The sequence below is a fragment of the Pelophylax lessonae genome (assembly GCF_965119305.1).
Source record: "Pelophylax lessonae genome assembly, chromosome: 5".
Lineage (NCBI taxonomy): Eukaryota > Metazoa > Chordata > Amphibia > Anura > Ranidae > Pelophylax > Pelophylax lessonae.
Window position 1 is genome coordinate 24,175,092 of NC_138772.1, and position 18,882 is coordinate 24,193,973.

The window sequence follows — 18,882 nt, forward strand, 5'->3', positions numbered from 1 at the left end:
ACTGTCATTAATCAGTGTCCCTGATCACCGCCACACCTGTTATATGAGGACACTGTACTGCACTGGTGACAGTATGTAATAAATAAATACATTTGAATCTGAAATCTCAAACTGATGCGACTGACACAAGCCCAAAGCCCGCTGACATAGGATCTCAGTATCCTGGCCCTATGGTACTCACACTGGGTTGTTATTGTCCGGAGAATTTCCAATTCGGATCTCAGCATCCTTTAATCGTTCCATACAGCAGTCTGTCCGTCCAGTGACCACAACCATATACACTTTGTATTTCTGTTTCAAGTCTACCTTCCACCAGGGTGACATATCAAAGTCGGTGTGTGTACAGGAGCCATGATTAAAGTATGTAACATTCACACCATCATTGGCCTTGTCAGCAAAACCCCCTGTAGCTGCAGGACCCCCATTATTGGAAATCTGTGAGGCTTCCCCATTTCTGGCGATATTGATGGCTGTAGAAAGAAAAACAAAAACACACTCCATAATTATTCATATTTTATAATGTTCTTCCATTGTTCTAAAGGGGCATTTCCAAGATAATAACTGTAAATTGCCGTGTCATCAGTAATTGAAGTAAGAAATTCTGTACTGTAACTCATTAATTTCCTATGTCATCATGCAATGTTGTTACCCTGGTCATGCCCCACATACTGTATGTGCCTATGGGCAGCAGAGGTCACTGCGCGCTCCCAGCACAAAGCTTACAAAAGCAGCTCTCGGTCTCTACTAATGATCGGGAACCAGTGGGACCAGCTATCAATTATGTGACCACTGTGACAGCCAATCACAGTGTAGGAAGAAAGAGTCCCCACACATCGGATGAATCACTGGTATCCAGATATCTTGAAGACTAAGCCCCTAAAGATGCAATGAAATTTCGGCGGCCGAAACTTGTTGGCCGAAAATGGTGTTATCAGCATATTGCCGAAAGGTAAAAAAAGGTGCCAATATTGGCCATGGGTCACACTGGGGTTGGAGGCACAGCTGTGCAGTGAGGATGACTGGGTTGCTCATGCCCAGTGTTAGTGGCAGCCAGTGCCATCTTAAGAGCATTGGGACCCTGCCTACACTATCACCCACAAGAATAAAAATGCTAATTATCGATAAGGCGTTACTTATTGGTACAGAAGTGCCAGGCTAATGACAGCTTCCAAGTTCGGCGGCTGGATCTGGTGAACGCACACACGGAGGGGAGTCAGGCTCGACTGTCCTGTGTGCACCTGTTCCCGTGGAGGCGGACAGGCATGCCTGCAGTTGTGGGCTCCCCCCCCACGGCCCAAGTGGCCTGACAACAGCGAGGGCCAACAGGCGCTTGTCACCTGCTAAGTTTGGTGGTGGGATGCACACGGGAATCGGGACTAATGCTTGGCTGGGGCTGGTTGCCCATTCAGTAAGATGACCCTGGTGGAAGCTCCGCCAGGTGACATCACTCACTGTGCGGCGACCGCACACATTCCCCACGGTTAGGACTCAGGAGTCGGGAGCATACAGTGCTTCATAGAAGAGCGGGCCCTGTCCCTCCTGAATGGATACTGTGGCTACTTCTGGATGGATACTGTGGCTACCATATTCATTCTAAAAGTTAGCATTGCCGCTAAAGATCTTTGCGACTGCTCTCTTTGGGAAGTTGCAGGATTGACATCCAAACTACTATAATATAAAAAAAAAATACAACATTGATTAATTGCTATTTAGAAAGAGATAGCATACAGTAGTATGTAATACTATTATAACAACAACAGGGTAGTGCATGTTTAAAATGTTGTTAGTATAGTAATCACATACTACTGAATGCTATCTCTTTCTAAATAGCAATCAATCAATGTTGTATTTTTTTTCTTTTTTTTTTAACTATGTACAGGATATGCAAGTTTTTTTTTTAATTTTAGTTTTGTATTTATTTTAATTGCTGTCCATTTTTTGTGTGTTACTTTATTAAAGCACTTTTTTACGTTACTGGCTTGTATTTTTAAATTCATATTCATTTAAATTCATGATTTTATTTTAAAAAGTCAAATAAAATACAATTATATATAAAAATATATATAATTTTTTTAAAAAAAACTGTCAATTCCAGTTTTAGTTTCGGCCTAGTGTGTCCTGAATTTTCAGCTTCGACACCAAAATTTTCATTTCGGTACACCGCTACTTCTGTGTCCTAGGGCAGACACTATAATTTCCTGACAGACTCCATGGCAGCATACGTTTGGGTAGCCCCGCCTCCACTCCTACCCTATAGGACCCCACTCCCATAAATCCTTGCTCCCTTTCAGCGTCCGTGTTCTTTTTTTGTCCTCCTCCTGCACCTGTTTGGTGCTGAATTCCTACATTTTTTCGATCGTTTTTATAAGAAGACAGAGACGCAGGGACAATGAAGTCAGCAATATCTTGAGTCCCCGATAAGCCCTTGCTGCTGCGGGGTATGGGGTGGGCAGACTGAAGAGGAGCCTTAGATGCCTGACTAAGCAGGCCATATGGCATGGCCGATTAGCCCTGCTGCTGCGGGTGGCCGTTTGTGTTGCCCCAACGATGGATTCTGTGTCCTGGTGGCTGACTGATATCTTCCCTGGTGTCTAGTGTTAAGCGCCTGGAGGGGTAAATGCCTTATTGTTATTATTCCCCTGTGTCTTACCTCTTAGTGGGGCAGTCTCCCTAGTGGTCTAGTGTGCGGCTGCTCTTTCCACGGGCTTCCTGGTGGTCCGGGAGGCTCACTGGTCGCTGTGGAACGCTATGCGTTCCATCCTCGGTGATTCTCAGCCGCTCTGCGCATGCGCGCTGACTGGACGGGAACGGGGCTTGGTTTGCGCATGCGCAGTAGCGGCAATTGCCGCGATTCGCACATGCGCAGTTGACGCGGCCGTGACGTCACGGCCGGCGCCAAATTTAAAGAGCTGTCAGTCCCACAATCGGTGGGACTGACTGTAGAATCAGCGTTCCCACGTCTGACTGACTGTTTACACAGGTATGTGAGTCTGCACAATAGGGGGGCTTGCCTTATACGTATACAGTGTATTGTGCTGGCTATTAGCATGTCTTTGCTCGCTCTCTTCCAGTGTTTCTGCTGTTTGTCAATGGACACTGCACCGCTCCCCTGCGACCAGCCCTCTCTTAGGTAAGCACAGGGCTGGAATGGGGGGGAGCAGGACATTTGTTAGTGTATGCTGTATTCCTTATATGTTTTTCTTTGCAGCTCCTCCTCTAGGTCCGAACAACCTCAGGGCACGCGGGAAGATCGCCATGCTAAATCGCATCATCGCTCTTCCTCCAGACATGGCTCATCCAAGTCCAGATACCGTAGTAAAGACCGGTCACCTCCTAGGTCTTCACGCCAATCCAGCGAGACAAAGTGCTGGGGCTGTGGTATCCGATTACTGGACGGAAAATCGCTATGCGACTCCTGTTATTCCCGGGCAGCGGGTGAAAGAGGAAGTTCTGACCAGCATCTTGAATCTATGGTCAAACGCATAGTCAAAGACTCCCTGGCTGATCTTAATAAGCGACAGTCTCCAACACCAGACCCACCCGCCTCTCCTATCAGGGAGTCCACTGGCGGATGGGCCCTGGAATCGTCTGAGCCTAGCCATCCCTCTGTATTTGAGTCTGACAGCGATTCGGACCAAGACGAGCCTAGCTTGGGATTTTCGTTCAATCTGGTTCCGCCATTAGTGAAGGCCGTCAGAGAAACCTTAAATTGGGAAGACCCAGCGGTTTCCGCCCCAAAGCAGAGAAAGTATTTTAAGCAGCTGAGCAAGGAGCGGCTGAATTTTCTATTTATTCCCGAATTGGGGGAAATCATAGCGGAAGAATGGAGCAAGGTGGAGAGAAAGAACTCCATGGTCTCAAAATTGGCTAAACTCTATCCGTTCAAAGAAGAGGAAGTCAAACACCTGGAATCTCCTCCGCTCGTGGACGTGGCTGTTATGAGGCTAGTAAAGCATGTCACTTTGCCTCTTGAGGATACTGTTTCCTTTAAGGATCCCCTTGATAGAAAAATTGACACGGATCTGAAGCATGTCTATCTTTCAGTGGGTGCTGCTTGCAAGCCGGCCCTAGCCTTGGCATCCCTGTCCAGAGCCATGGAAGTATGGGTGGACAATGTCGATGACTCCCTCAGAAGTTTCTCTGAAGATGCAGCCAAGAGTTCTCCTATCCAGGAGTTGAAACTGGCATCAGCCTTCCTGGGGGAGGCGTCTATCGATATGATCCGCCTGTTGGCTCGAGGGATGCTATCATCAGTTACGGCAAAGCGTGCACTTTGGCTACGCCCTTGGTTAGCTGATCCTGCTTCTAAGCAGGTATGGTGCCGCATTCCCTTTGAGGGTTCTTCCCTCTTTGGGAATAAGTTGGATAGCGCCATCTCTAAGGCTACTGGTGGTAAGTCGGGCTTCCTTCCCCAGGATAGGCGCCTTCTTGGTCAGAAAAGACTTCCTCCTAGAAAACAAAGTACTGACCGTGCCAGGGAGGCACGTAGTTATAGGCCAGGAAGGGAGTTTGGAAGAAATTGGAAGTCCAGGCAGTCTTCCTTTCAGAAAGGCCCCAAGAGCAATCCGTCTGGGGATAGAGACACCACAAAGTCCTTTTGAGATTGGGCCCGCTCAGGCCAGTCAGGTGGGAGGTCGTCTCTTTCACTTTCGGCAGATCTGGGCGGCCTCAATCCGGGATGCTTGGGTCGTCAACACGGTCTCTGCAGGTCATTCTTGGACCTTCACCAGTATTCCCGGAGACAGATTTGTTCCTACCTCCCTTCCGCGGTCAGGAGACAAGAGAGAGATTCTCTTATCCTACGTAGACTCGCTAGTCACTCAAAGAGCAGTGGTTGCAGTGCCAGAATCAGAAAGAAGACTCGGAGTGTACTCCCCTCTGTTCATGGTGCGCAAGAAGAGCAGCGCCTGGAGGCCAGTGATAGATCTGACTCACTTGAATCGCTTCATCAAAGGAGAGAAATTCAAGATGGAGACCTTGTTCTCCATTCAGCAAGCTGTTCAACCGGGAGATTGGATGGTCTCAGTAGACCTGAAGGATGCATATTTCCACGTGCCAGTGGCAAGAGAGTTTCAGCAATTTCTAAGATTCTCGGTCGGCCAGCGTCATCTGCAATTTGTATGTCTCCCCTTCGGGCTTTCCAAGTCGCCTCGTACCTTTTCGAAGGTCTTGTTAGCGGTGGTAGCTTTGGTGAGACTGAAAGAGGTCCGTCTTTATCACTACCTGGACGACCTCCTTCTTCTGGCTCAAGACAAGTCTGTCATCCTGGAGCATCTAGCTCTGGTCATCTCCTCTCTAGAGAGGTTCGGTTGGATCCTGAACAGGGAAAAAAGTCATCTGATTCCTACCCAGTCTCTGGTCTTTTTGGGCGCTCTGTTCAACACCAAGAACAGTACCATCTCGCTGCCAGAAGAAAAGATTCCGGTAATTAGGGACAGAGTGTCTCTGGCTTTGTCGGCATCCCGTCTCACAGCCAAACAAGGCCTAAGAGTAATTGGCACCATGGTGTCAACAGCCCCTATGGTGAAGTGGGCTCTCTGGAAGATGAGGCCTTTTCAGAGGGGTTTTCTTCAGCAGTGGAACGGAGTCAGCAATTCTCAGCGAATAGTAATAACCGCAACCATGAAGAGCTGGCTTCCTTGGTGGCTACAGCTGAAGAATTTGCACAATTGTCACTCCATAGTCCCCATATCTTGGGTGATAGTGACATCAGACGCCAGCAGCACCGGCTGGGGCGGTCATTGCGGAACAGAGATGGCCCAAGGGAAATGGGACTTTTGGTCTCGCCAGACTGTGTCCAACATCTTAGAACTACGAGCGGCCATTCAAGTGTTACTAGCCTTCGGCCACCTCATTCGGGGCACCTCAGTCATGCTGAGGTTAGACAACACGACTGCAGTAGCCTATGTGAGGAGACAAGGCGGAACTCGCAGTGCATCCCTGCTTCGGGAAGTAGAGCCAATAATGACCTGGGCTCAGGAAAACCTGGTCAATCTGTCGGCAGTTTACATACCAGGGGCTCAGAACACACAGGCGGATTTCCTCTCGAACACAACTCAACAACAATGAGTGGTCTCTCCACGAGGATGTGTTCAACTGGATCCTGTCCTTGGGGTTCATCCCAGAAGTAGATCTATTTGCCTCCTTCAACAACAGGAAGTTGCAGAAGTTTTACTCGAGGAACAGAGATCCCAGAGCATTCGGGGTGGATGCCCTGACAGATTGTTGGAAGTTTCACAAGGCTTATGCCTTTCCCCCAGTACCAGTCTTCTTTCCATTTCTGCGGAGAGTCCAGATAGAGTCAGTCAAAGTGGTTGCAGTAATCCCGTTCTGGCCCAACAGACCGTGGTTCCCCTATTATTCCAGCTGAGCTACCGCGATCCAGTCCCTCTTCCTCTCAGGGCAGATCTGCTGTCCCAGGGCTCCATCCTTCACCCATGCCCAGCCCGCCTGCACCTTCGGGTCTGGTTTTTGAGAGGGGAAGGCTGGAAGCGTTAGGATGTCCTGAAGTAGCCATACCAACTCTTGAGTGCTAGAAGACAAAGCACAAATAAAACCTATGAAAGAATTTGGGCTAGGTTTACTTCCTTTCTGGAATCTATAGGAAAGTCCTGGTCATCTCCTTCCGTGCAAGATATTCTGTCTTTTCTTCAATCGGGATTGGAGTTGTCTCTTTCAGTGAGCGCCCTACGAGTGCAGGTTTCAGCCATCTCCGCTTTCACAGGCATTTCCTGGGCTGCACATCCTTTGATCGGGCAATTCTTCAAAGGGGCAGTAAGGCTAAGGCCACAAAAGAAGCTGAGATTCCCCAAGTGGGACATGCCTTTGGTCCTTGATTTCTTTTCCTCAGTTGGCTCAAGTCTTGAAGATCCTATGTCTGTGAAGCATCTCACCCTCAAGACAGTCTTTCTGGTGGCTATCACATCTGCAAAAAGGGTGTCAGAGATTCAAAGTCTGGGAAGTAAGGAACCCTTTCTGACTTTCTTCCCGGATAGAGTTGTACTTATTCCAATGCTAGGAGCAAGGCCTAAAGTCACGTCGGTCTTTCATGAGAACCAAGAAATTGTTCTCCCTACTTTCAATTCATCGGCCGAACCTCCGGAAGTCCATCCTCTGGATGTGGGCAACACGCTCAGACAGTACTTGGAAGCTACAGCCTCTTTCCGGAAGACAGATTATCTCTTTGTCCTATTGTCTGGGAAGAACAAAGGTATGCGTGCTTCTTCAAGATCAGTTGCCTCCTGGATAGTAGAGGCGATTCAGTGGGCTTATAGAGAGAAGGGCCTGGTTCCTCCTAAAGCGGTGACTTCACATTCTACGCGTGGTGTCGCTACTTCATGGGCAGCTTCAAGACATGTCGCTCCGGATGTGGTCTGCAGAGCAGCATCTTGGTCGTCCATTCATACATTTATGTCACATTATTGTGTTGAGCCGGCGGCTCTTTCTTCTGTTGGTTTTGGTACTCAAGTGTTATCTGTTGCAGGTCTTAATTCAAATTTATCAGCATCTGCCCACCCAATTGTGTTTTGGCGAGTTATTTCCCAAACGTATGCTGCCATGGAGTCTGTAAGGAAAAAGGAAAATTTATATCAAATACTTACCGTAATTTTCCTTTCCTGATGGACTCCATGGCAGCAGGAGTCCCCTCCCAGTTCCTGAGTAGGCTAGTTACAGAACACGGATGCTGAAAGGGAGCAAGGATTTATGGGAGTGGGGTCCTATAGGGTAGGAGTGGAGGCGGGGCTACCCAAACGTATGCTGCCATGGAGTCCATCAGGAAAGGAAAATTACGGTAAGTATTTGATATAAATTTTCTGTTTTCTATGCTTGTGGATATCTTACACCAGGGGTCTCCAAACTATGGTCCTCCAGTTGTTCAGGAACTACAATTCCCATCATGCCTAGTCATGTCTGTGAATGTCAGAGTTTTACAATGCCTCATGGGAAGTGTAGCTTCGCAAGAGCTTGAGGGCCGTAGTTTGGAGATCCCTGTCTTACACAATAAATATGGATACCAATAATTCACCTGGTGTGCCATGGCACGTTATGTTTGCATTGAGTTTATGAGAAGGGATGACTCAGCTTTGCCTTTGGCGCCCGGGGTTTAAGTGACAGCGGGAAGAAGTAAGTTGGAGTTGAGCTGCTTAGAGCGGATAGTTTGCTGTCAGCCAGTTACAGTGTTTGCATGAGTAGGTAATCCTTCCCACCTCACAGGCATAAAAGGTCATATAAAAAGAAAGGCAAGTGGGAAGCGGTTAAAGGGGACCTTCACCCTAAATATCACCTTTTATTGCTCTGCCTCCTCCTCTCTCCCTCGCTTACAAACCATCTTTATTTTTGCTGCAAAGCAGCATTTCTATGTTTCTCGCTCAGGTGAGACTTTCTCCTGGCCTCCTGCGTGTATATAGATGTATATTAAAAAAGAATAGCGCGCAAATGCAAAAGAAATTACTACCAAATCTGAAGACAATCCATAAATAAAAATGGGGATTTGGTCCCACCATATGGCCATATCGTGTTCAAGCCCACTACTGCGTGTATATAGATGTGCTTGGATCTTGAGAGAGCCCTGAGGCCCATCTGTGCATGCGCCAGATTCCCCAGCCATCTGCGCACGCGTTCTACCAGGGCACCTTTGCTGCCATTGTGCTATATGCTGGGTGTCCAGTGTGTCCGTGTGCCTTTAGGGTTGGATGGGCTCCCTCCAGGCTCACCTGCCCTCTGCCTACCCATTATAATGCATGTGTTTCCACTGTGGAGGCTCTCGGTTAGAGTTAGGACTGGGGTGCCTTGGAGCGGCTCTGCAGCTTACGCATGAATTTGCAAATGTGTGCAAACGAACCCCCTGTTTTTATCACATACTGTTAGACAGGATAATTTGGTTGGTTTGCAGGCTGGTCGGTAAGTTGATACAGGAATTTCTTTGTTTTTGTTTTGGATGCATTCCCTTTCCATGTGCTCCTTGCTGTAAATGCCAGTTATAGGTGAGGGCAGTGCCCATTTGTTTGTACTACCAGGGAATCCAAAACCTTTCTCGTCTTTGCACATGCGTGGAAAATCCCCTGTGTGTGCCCAGATGTTCTTCACAGGCTCTACTAGCAGGACCTTAACCGCTTGCCGCCCGCCCGCCGTCATATGACGGCGGAGCGGAGCGACCATTATCCTGGGCCGTCATATGACGGCGGCACTTTAAGCAGGGCAGGCGCGCGATCGCGTGCGCGCCGCCCTGCCGGTGTCGGGGTGTCCCCGGGACACCCCCCGTCACCGGCAGGGGGGAAACAGCCAATGGGCGTGGCTGTTTCCCACGTGATCAGCTGTGTTCCAATGACACAGCCGATCACAATGAAGGCGCCCACCAGATGACCGCGCATGCGCGATCGGGAGCGCGCAGCGCGGTCATGTCGGTGGCACTGTGTTCCGTAGGAACACAGCTGTCACCGGCGGTAGTAAACAGTCACTGACAGTGGCTGTTTACTATGTGATCGGCTGTGAATACATTCACAGCCGATCACAAAATGTAAACAAAGAGCAGTAACTCAGTGTTACTAGCTCTTCTCTCCTCATACAGTTTCCAGTATGAGGGGAGAAGAGCTAGAAATAGTGAGTTACTGCTCTGTACACATGTCACAAAGTAAAAATCACACTAATAAAGGTCCCCACACAGTCCTCAGCCCCCCCCCAATGTCACCTGTCACCCAACAGTCACCTCATCAGTGCCCAGAAATTGACACCCATAACGTTCACATGTGAGCGCAGCGATCGCAGGCAGAATCACTGCGATTCTGCCCGCGATCCGGAAATCATTGCAGGATCAGGTACAAGAGTTTCTTTGGAGCGTCATGCGTTGTTTGCGCGATGTTACCGCGATTCGGCAGGCAGAAATCGCAGCAACATCGCACAGCATTTGGGGTGCTATTGCAAATCACGGGCAACGCACAGGCGCCCCGCAATTTTGCAATGATTTCTGGATCACGGGCAGAATCACTGCTACGCTCACATGTGAACATAGCCTAAAGTTCACCGGTCACCAGAGACTGCCATCAGTACCGCCGTGCACCATCGCCGTCACCTGTCACCCATCAGTGACCATCGCCCGTCACCTGTCACCCCATCAATCACCGTCACCTGTCACCCCATCAGTCATCGTCACCTGTCACCCCATCAGTCATCGTCACTTGACACCCCATCAGTCATCGTCACTTGTCACCCCATCAATCATCGTCATATGTCACCCCGTCAGTGACTGTCACCTGTCACCCCATCAATCATCGTCACCTGTCACCCCATCAATCATCGTCACCTGTCACCTCATCAATCATCGTCACCTGTCACCTCATCAATCATCGTCACCTGTCACCCCATCAGTCATCGTCACCTGTCACCCCATCAGTCATCGTCACCTGTCACCCCATCAGTCATCGTCACCTGTCACCCCGTCAGTCATCGTCACCTGTTTGCCATATACATGCAATCACTTACTGACCGCCTAACGACTATATGCGTCGGCCATTAAAAGCTAAATACTGGGGTTATGGCAGCAGATAGCCCCCATAACCCCGGTATTTTTTGAAACCGCGGGCGGTCGGCTTTCAGATAAGGGTGGTCCCAGTGGCGGATTCGCCGCGGAATTACCCTTACAGTTCAGGGGAAGAGGTGCCCCCCCTCCCTCCTGCCGCGTCCCAGACGTTTTCCCAGCTTACCGGACCCGCCGGCAGCGGGGAAAACTATCCGGTCCCGGATCCTCAGAGACAGGAAGTCGAGTGAGGGCAAGATGGCCCTCACTCAACTCTATGGTCTTGGAGGACCGGAGCTACGTCAAAAGACGTTGCCTAGCAACAGGTTTAAAGGGCCGCTTTTTTTTTTTGCTTTTTTTTTTTTCCTCTTTCAACAATTTTTATTTTTTTTTTTCTTTTTTAGTGTAGGTGTGAGGTCTTTTTGACCCCAGATCTCACAATAAAGAGGACCTGTCATGCCTATTTCTATTACAAGGGATGTTTACATTCCTTGTAATAGGAATAAAAATGATCAAAACATTTTTTCTTTTAAACTGTGTAAAAATAAAAAAATAATAAATAAAATAAATAGGAAAAAAAAAAAAAAAAAATTAAAGCGCCCTGTCCCCGTTAGCTCGCGCGCAGAAGCAAACGCATACGCAAGTCCCGCCCACATATGTAAACGGTGTTCAAACCATACATGTGAGGTATCGCCGCGATCGTTAGAGCGAGTGCAATAATTTGAGCCCTAGACCTCCTCTGTAACTCTAAGCTAGTAACCTGCAGAAATTTTTAAAATGTTGCCTATGGGGATTTTTAAGTACCAATGTTTGGCGCCATTCTGTGAGCATGCGCAATTTTGAAGCATGACATGTTGGGTATCTAATTACTCAGCGTAACATTATCTTTCACATTATGAAGAATTGGGCTAAATTTACTGTTTTCTTATTTTTTAGTTCAAAAAAGTGAATTTTTTTCAAAAAAATCGCATTTGGAAGACTGCTGCGCTAATATGGTGTGATAAAAAATATTGCAACGATCTCCATTTTATTCTCTAGGGTCTCTGCTAAAAAAAAATATATAATGTTTGGGGGTTCAAAGTAGTTTTCTAGCAAAAAAAATGATTTTAGCTTGTAAACACCAAGTGTCAAAAATAGGCCCAGTCTTAAAGTGGATAAATGGACAACTTTGTGTAAAGCGCTACTTGGATGTGAGGCCTATGTATGTGGCCAGGCTGTGAAAAAGTGTTACACATGTGGTATCGCCATACTCAGGAGGAATAGCAGAATGTATTTTGGGGTGCAAGTTTTGCTATGTACATGCGATGTGTTAGAAATATTGCATAAATGGACAGCTTTGTGTAAAAAAAATGTGTTTTCATTTTCTTTCCACATATTCCAAAAACTTGTGGAAAAAAATGACATATTCAAAAGACTCATTATGCCTCAAAAATTATACGTTGGGCTGTTTGCTTTCCAAAATGGGGTAATTTTATGGGGGTTTCCATTGTCCTGGTGCTCCAGGGCCTTCAAAAGTGCGATAGGTTGTCAGGAAATGATATGTGTAATTTGTGCTCCTAGAATGCCGGACGCTGCTACTCGGATGTTAGGCCTCTGTATGTGGACAGGCTGTGAAAAAGTCTCACACATGTGGTATCGCCATACTCAGGAGGAGTAGTAGAATGTGTTTTGGGGTGTAGTTGCAAGTATACATGTGCTGTGCGAGAGAAATAACCTGTTAATACGGCAATTTGTAAAAAATAAAAAATAAAAAAAAAATAAATCTTCATTTTGCAAAGCATTGTGGGAAAAAATTACAACTTCAAAAAACTCATCATGCCCCTTATTAAATACCTTGGAATGTCTACTTTCCAAAAAGGGGTCATTTGGGGGGTATTTGTACTTTCCTGACCTTTTAGTGTCTCAAGAAATGAGATAGGCCTTCAGTACATCAGGTGTGATCAAGTGTGATCAATTTTCAATGAATAGCACCATAACTTGTGGACTCTATAACTTTCACAAAGACCAAATAATATACACTTATTTGTTTTTTTTTTTACCAAAGATAAGTAGCAGTATAAATTTTGGCCAAAATTTGTGAAGAAAAATTACTAATTTGCAAAATTTTATGACAGAAACAAAGAAAAATGCGTTTTTTCACGATATTTTCAGTCTTTTTTTATTTATAGCACAAAAAATAAAAAACCCAGTATTGATCAAATACCATCAAAAGAAAGCTCTATTTGTGTGAAAAAAAGGACACAATTTTTGTATGGGTACAGTGTTGCATGACTGAGTAATTCTCAGTCAAAGTGTGAGAGCGCTGAAAGCTGAAAATCGGTCTGGGCAGGAAGGGGGTGAAAGTGCACTGTAGGCAAGTGGTTAAGGACGGGCATCTGCACCATAATGGTGGCACCCAAGTAGGGGAGTGGAGCCATCTGGGAGAAGGGCTGAAGTTCTGCTTTAGTAACTAATAGTAGCAATAATGATAAGCTAAAGTGTTTTTATACCTCCATTTAAAATGATATAGAGCAGCATAGATCTGCACTTGCCTGCTGGTTTCCTCCTGCCATCTCACTTTAATGTCCATATTACATTCTCCCTAGACTCTGCTGCCACTTTTAGCTTGGCTCCATTCCCTTGCACTGTCCCCTGGAGCCACCCTTACCAGCACACTCCCATCCAGCATTGCACCAGGACGTGCCACCACCTCACACAGGGAGCTCGGAGCCCCATAAATGGGTTATTTCCCTGCTCTTCCTCCAGATATTGGTTGGCAGCTTTGGGTGGAGAGAAAAATTGATTGCTGGTCACACATGTGCTTGTGTAAATGACGCTAAGGGTGATGAGATACCACATAAGTGGTCCATATGATAAACTTGCTGTAAAGTTTTTCCCTTTTACAGAGGGCAATGCAGGCACTCTTTACGACTGGAGGAAAAGAGGTTTAACCTCCACAAATGAAAAGGATTGGGGTGGAGGAACTTGACTGGCCTGCACAGAGTCCTGACCTCAACCTGATAGAACACCTTTGGGATGAATAAGAGAGGAGACTGCGAGCCAAGCCTTCTCGTCCACATCAGTGCCTGACCTCACAAATGTGTTTCTGGAAGAATGGTCAAACATTCCCATAGACAGAACCTTGTTGACAGCCTTCCCAGAAGAGTTGAAGCTGTTATAGCTGCAAAGGGTGGAAAAACTCAATATTGAACCCTACGGACTAAGACTGGGATGCCATTGAAGTTCATGTGCGTGTAAAGACAGATGTCCCAAAACTTTTGACAATATAGTGTGTATATTTATATACAGTATCTCACAGAAGTGAGTACACCCCTCACATTTTTGTAAATATTTTATTCTATCTTTTCATGTGACAACACTGAAGAAATGACACTTTGCTACAATGTAAAGTAGTGAGTGTACAGCTTGTATAACAGTGTAAATTTACTGTCCCCTCAAAATAACTCAACACACAGCCATTAACCACTTAAGCCCCGGAAGATTTTACCCCCATTCCGACCAGGGGGTATTTTGCGATTCGGCACTGCGTGACTTTAACGGAGAATTGCGCGGTCGTGCGACGCTGTACCTAAACGAATTTGGCGTCCTTTTTTTCCCACAAACAGAGCTTTCTTTTGGCGGTATTTGATCACCTGTGCGATTTTTTGATCACGCACTATAAACAAAAAAAGAGCATCCATTTTGCAAAAATAGCAATATTTTTCCCTTTTTTTTATATGAAATTCCCCCCAAAAAAAATGTAAAAATCAAAATTTTTTAAAATTTTCGGCCAATTTGTTTTATGCTACCTATGTTTGGTAAAAAAAATCGCAAAAAGCGTATTTTGATTGGTTTGCGCAAAAGTTATTGCGTTTACTAACTAAGGGAAAGATTTTTGTCATTTTTGTTGTTTTTTTTTTTTAACGCGTAATGGCGGCGATCTGCGATTTTTTTTGCGGTACTGCGACATTGCGGCGGACAGATCGGACCCTTGACTGACATTTTTGACACTTTTGGGGTTACCAGTGACATTTCTACAGTAATCAGTGCTATACATATGCACTGTTACTGTAAAAATACACTGGTAGTGAAGGGGTTAACTTTATTTGAGAGGGAGGGGCTGTGTGTGTCCCTAGGGGCGTGATTCTAACTGTGATTGGCTGGGGCTTCAGCTGTATGCAGAGTGATCAACGGATCTACATAGTAGATCCATGTGATCAGCTCTCATACAGCGAGGAGAATGACAGGCAGCTTGTTTACACAAGCTGCCTGACTTTCTCCCTCTCCCCCGCCGATCGCCGAGTGGCCGGCGGACATCGGGTCCGCCGGTCACACGCGCGGGGGGGTCCGTGACCACTCGGGAGCGGGAGCGCGCCTCCGGGGGCGCGCGCTCGCTCCCTAGACCCTCACAAGCTAGTGACGTAGCCCTACGTCACTTTGCCTGTGAGGGGCTGACCGCCGACGTAGATAGTCGTGCGGCGGTCGGCAAGTGGTTAATGTCTAAACCACTGGCAATAAAAGTGAGTACACCCCTAAGTGAAAATGTCCAAATTGGGCCCAATTTGCCATTTTCCCTCCCCGGTGTCATGTGACTTATTAGTGTTACAAGGTCTCAGGTGTGAATGTGGAGCAGGTGTGTTAAATGTGGTGTTATCACTCTCACTCTCTCATACTGGTCACTGGAAGTTCAACATGGAACCTCATGGCTAATAATTCTCTGAGGATCTGAAAAAAAGAATTGTTGCTCTACATAAAGATGACCTAGGCTATAAGAAGTTTGCCAAGACCCTGAAACTGAGCTGCAGCACGGTGATCAAGACCATAAAGCGGTTTACCAGGACAGGTTCCACTCAGAACAGGCCTCACCTTAGTCGACCAAAGAAGTTGAGTGCACGTGCTCAGCATCATATCCAGAGGTTGTCTTTTCCCAGGAGGCCAAGAGGGAGAGAAGCATTTTGGGAGGGGGTTATAAAACTATCTGTGGGACAGACTAAAACTTTCTTGCTCCTGGGACCCATTGCCTGCACATCAGCCTGCTGAGTGGTGTGTGAGACAGCAGATTGTGGCCTACTGCATGAGGCCTGACCCGCTTACAGAACTCAGCCTCAGCGGAGCGGACGTCCGTTACTGCACCGCGGATATCTTTTCAGTATCACTGAGGAAGAAAGTGGACGTTGGCTGAGTATCCCCAGGCAGCAGAGCGCAGCAGGTTTTCAAGACGCCGGAGTGTGTAAGATCACACCCTAGTTCCTTCGCCTGTTCCATAGGGCCCTCACAGACGGACATCAGAAGTTGGTGAGAGATGCCTGTTCTTGGTCCAGACTGCAAGTATACTCTTCATCTTTACACTGAACACAACATTAAAGCAGATATCAGATCCCTTAGGATTACAATTTTTAATCTTGACACCTTTTGTTATATTAAGCCACAGTGGAAATTGTCTTATTTGAGCTCCAACTGCCGGTGAAGAACATAGCAAGGCCTTGCTAAGGGGAGGGACATTGTTGCATGGTTGCTCTTAAAGGGGGCATGTTCTAGTTTCTATTGCCATATCTTTAATTAGGATACTGATGGTATAGATTAGCTTAGAGTTCCTCTTTAACCTGGGTACTGCTTTGCTATAGTAGAGAATATCTATATATTTTCAGAATATAGAAGATTGTGCTTGATACTGTTCCTTGATATTATAACACTCTGTTTATCTGTTGTTTTCGGTGTCATTCTTGCTGAACTCTGATCTTTTATGTGAGGTTTAGCTGACTGACATAATTTCACTCACTTATTCATTGAGTAAAAGTTAAAACTAATTTATACTGTGTCAGTGTGTTCCGTAAAGGTGTATACGCTATGTCTGAACCTAGAGTGTCAGGTGAGCTGGACGATTTACAGGGTCACGGTAGTGCTGAAGAACACCCATTCACCAGCAACCCTCAAGGGGTTAGTGCTACATATATAAATATATATTTAAATACTGTATATACAATATACACACACACCCATGTGTGTTTGAGCTTTGGGGTGCACGCCTTAATGCTATAGGCTGCACACACCTATACATATACTGTAACTATATTATATGACTTTTTGATGATGTGTACAGTGCACTAGCACCTGACCAGAAGTTCAGGGAAGCAGCAGTAAGGAGGAAGAAGCTTTTCAGATGTAAAAAGTAAGTGTTAGGGTACTCTGATAGAAGTTTGTAGGATGAACCTGAATACTTTAAAGTGGAATTCAAGTCTAGAACTAACCAATCCTGAAATGGCTCCCATTCCTCATTTAGCACCCACACTAACTACTCTGTAGAAGAAAGATACAAATTACCTACCTACTTTTAGGGCAATCTAGTCTTGTCACATGATTGGCTCCCAGCAGTCGGCTTCAGGGGAGAGGAGAGACAGCCCACAATGGATGCCCCTTAGTAAGCCAATAGCTAACTTCACTACTCAGCCATCTCATCCATTGGGGGTGCTCTTTTCTCCCCAGAAGCTGGCCACTGAGGAGATCATGTGACTGGATCAGAACGCTCTGAGAATAGGTAAAAATATCCATAATCCTTCTAATGAGTAGGTAGAATAGGAGTTAGAAGGGGTGGGAGCAGTATTAAGCTTAGTTCTAGACTTGAATTCTGCTTTGATGTCTACAAAACTAAGAAAAGGGACACCATTGCTAGACTTCTACAGATGGTTTCCATATAATGCTTTACCATTATTGTTGATATCAAATATCTAACTAACAACACAATAGCCATGTCCCTATCTTAAGACCATGTATTATATAAAAGCATAAATCACCAAGGTATAACAACTCCCTATAAGATCCGACTCACTGTATCTCCCAATATAAGGAGACCTCTCCTGCAAAATGTAAGTTTGACGGTACTTTCATTACATCCTCCCCGGACAGTCTATCTACTGTCCAGATGAAGGTTTTTATAACCTTTATATTATTCTTACCTCCAGGTGGGGGGCTGCTGCACCAAGCCAGACCCAACGACACCAGCAAAACCAAAGCCACCAGAGTCTTCATTCTGGAGGAGACATCAGAATACAGAGAGTGAGTTACCATAATATGTTACAAGAAAAGGTGATTCTACATCTTTAGTCCTTGGAAAATACCTTGTACCCGTATTAAAATAAATCCTGTTTGGATCAGATCTGTAATTTTATATACACTACTTTGTCAAAAGTATTGGTACCCCTGCCTTTACACGCACATGAATTTTAGTGGCTAGTCCTAATCCTTAGGGTTCAATATTGAGTTGGTCCACCCTTTGTAGCTAAAAGAGCTTCAACTCTTCTGGGAAGGCTGCCCACAAGATTTAGGAATGTGTCTATGGGAATGTTTGACCATTCTTTCAGAAGCGCATTTGTGAGGTCAAGCACTGATGTTGGACGAGAAGGCCTGGCTCACAGTCTCCGCTCTAATTCATTCATCCCGAAGGTGTTCTATCAGGTTGAGGTCAGGACTCGTGCAGGTCAGTCAAGTTCCTCTACCCCAAACTCACTTATCTATGTCTTTATGGACTTTGCTTTGTGCACTGGTCCAAATCATTTGGTGGAGGGGGCATTATGGTGTGGGGTTGTTTTTCAGGGGTTGAGCTTGGCCCTTTAATTCCAGTGAACAGAACTCTTAGGGCATCAGCATATCAAAACATTTTGGACAATTTCATGCTCCCAACTTTGTGGCAACAGTTTGGGGATGGCCCCTTCCTGTTCCAACATGACTGCACACCAGTGCACAAAGCAAGGTCCATAAAGACATGAATGAGCGAGTTCGGGGTGGAGGAATGTGACTGGCCTGCACAGTCCTCAATCTGATAGAACACCTTTGGGATGAATTAAAATATACAAATATTTTAATTTTTAACAAGAACCAAATATACAAATGGTGTTAGAATTACAGGTCTCTATTGGAGATTTATTGATTAACTGACAGCCTGAGCTTTTAGTCACCTGCATTCTACGATATATATTCTACAATGCAGGGCCACTGATAAGGGGGGACTACCAGTCCTCCTGTACCATCTCTCATCTCAGCAAGGGGAGCGGGGACTCCCAATTCCTCTCCACCAATTAGATAGTCCCCCGCTGTGCAGCTATTTAGAAAAACATCTCTGGGCCCCCTGTGTTCAGTGGGAGCGGGGGGCAGTAAGCAGACTATTTTATACATTTTGGGTTTAGGTGGATTATTCTGCCTCAGTGCAATACACAGTTGAAGCCCGGCCTCTTCAATATGAATACACCACGACAGGCTGGGAACGCTGTGGCAAATAAATCCACCTAAACTTGAAATAGTCCACTTACTGTCCCCCGCTCCCACTCAACACAGGGGGTCCAGAGACATTTTATTTCTAAATAGCTGCACAGTGGGGGATTTTCTAATTGGTGGAC

The 18,882-nt window shown here is 46.1% G+C and overlaps 1 protein-coding gene across 1 annotated transcript in view; it reads right to left on the bottom strand.

Moving 5' to 3' along the window:
• The window catches only part of LOC309555552 (fucolectin-like), a gene marked incomplete at its 3' end in the record, with an annotated part of 38,592 nt that extends 21,070 nt beyond the window's left edge, over positions 1–17,522 (bottom strand). The window contains exons 1-2 of the mRNA XM_082257617.1: positions 17,446–17,522; positions 182–470 (exon numbers count right to left, since the gene is read on the bottom strand). Coding sequence (XP_082113743.1) covers positions 182–470; positions 17,446–17,518 — 362 coding nt within the window. The 5' untranslated portion in view covers positions 17,519–17,522. The remainder of the gene's footprint in view (positions 1–181; positions 471–17,445) is intronic.
• Between the last annotated feature and the right edge of the window lie 1,360 nt (positions 17,523–18,882).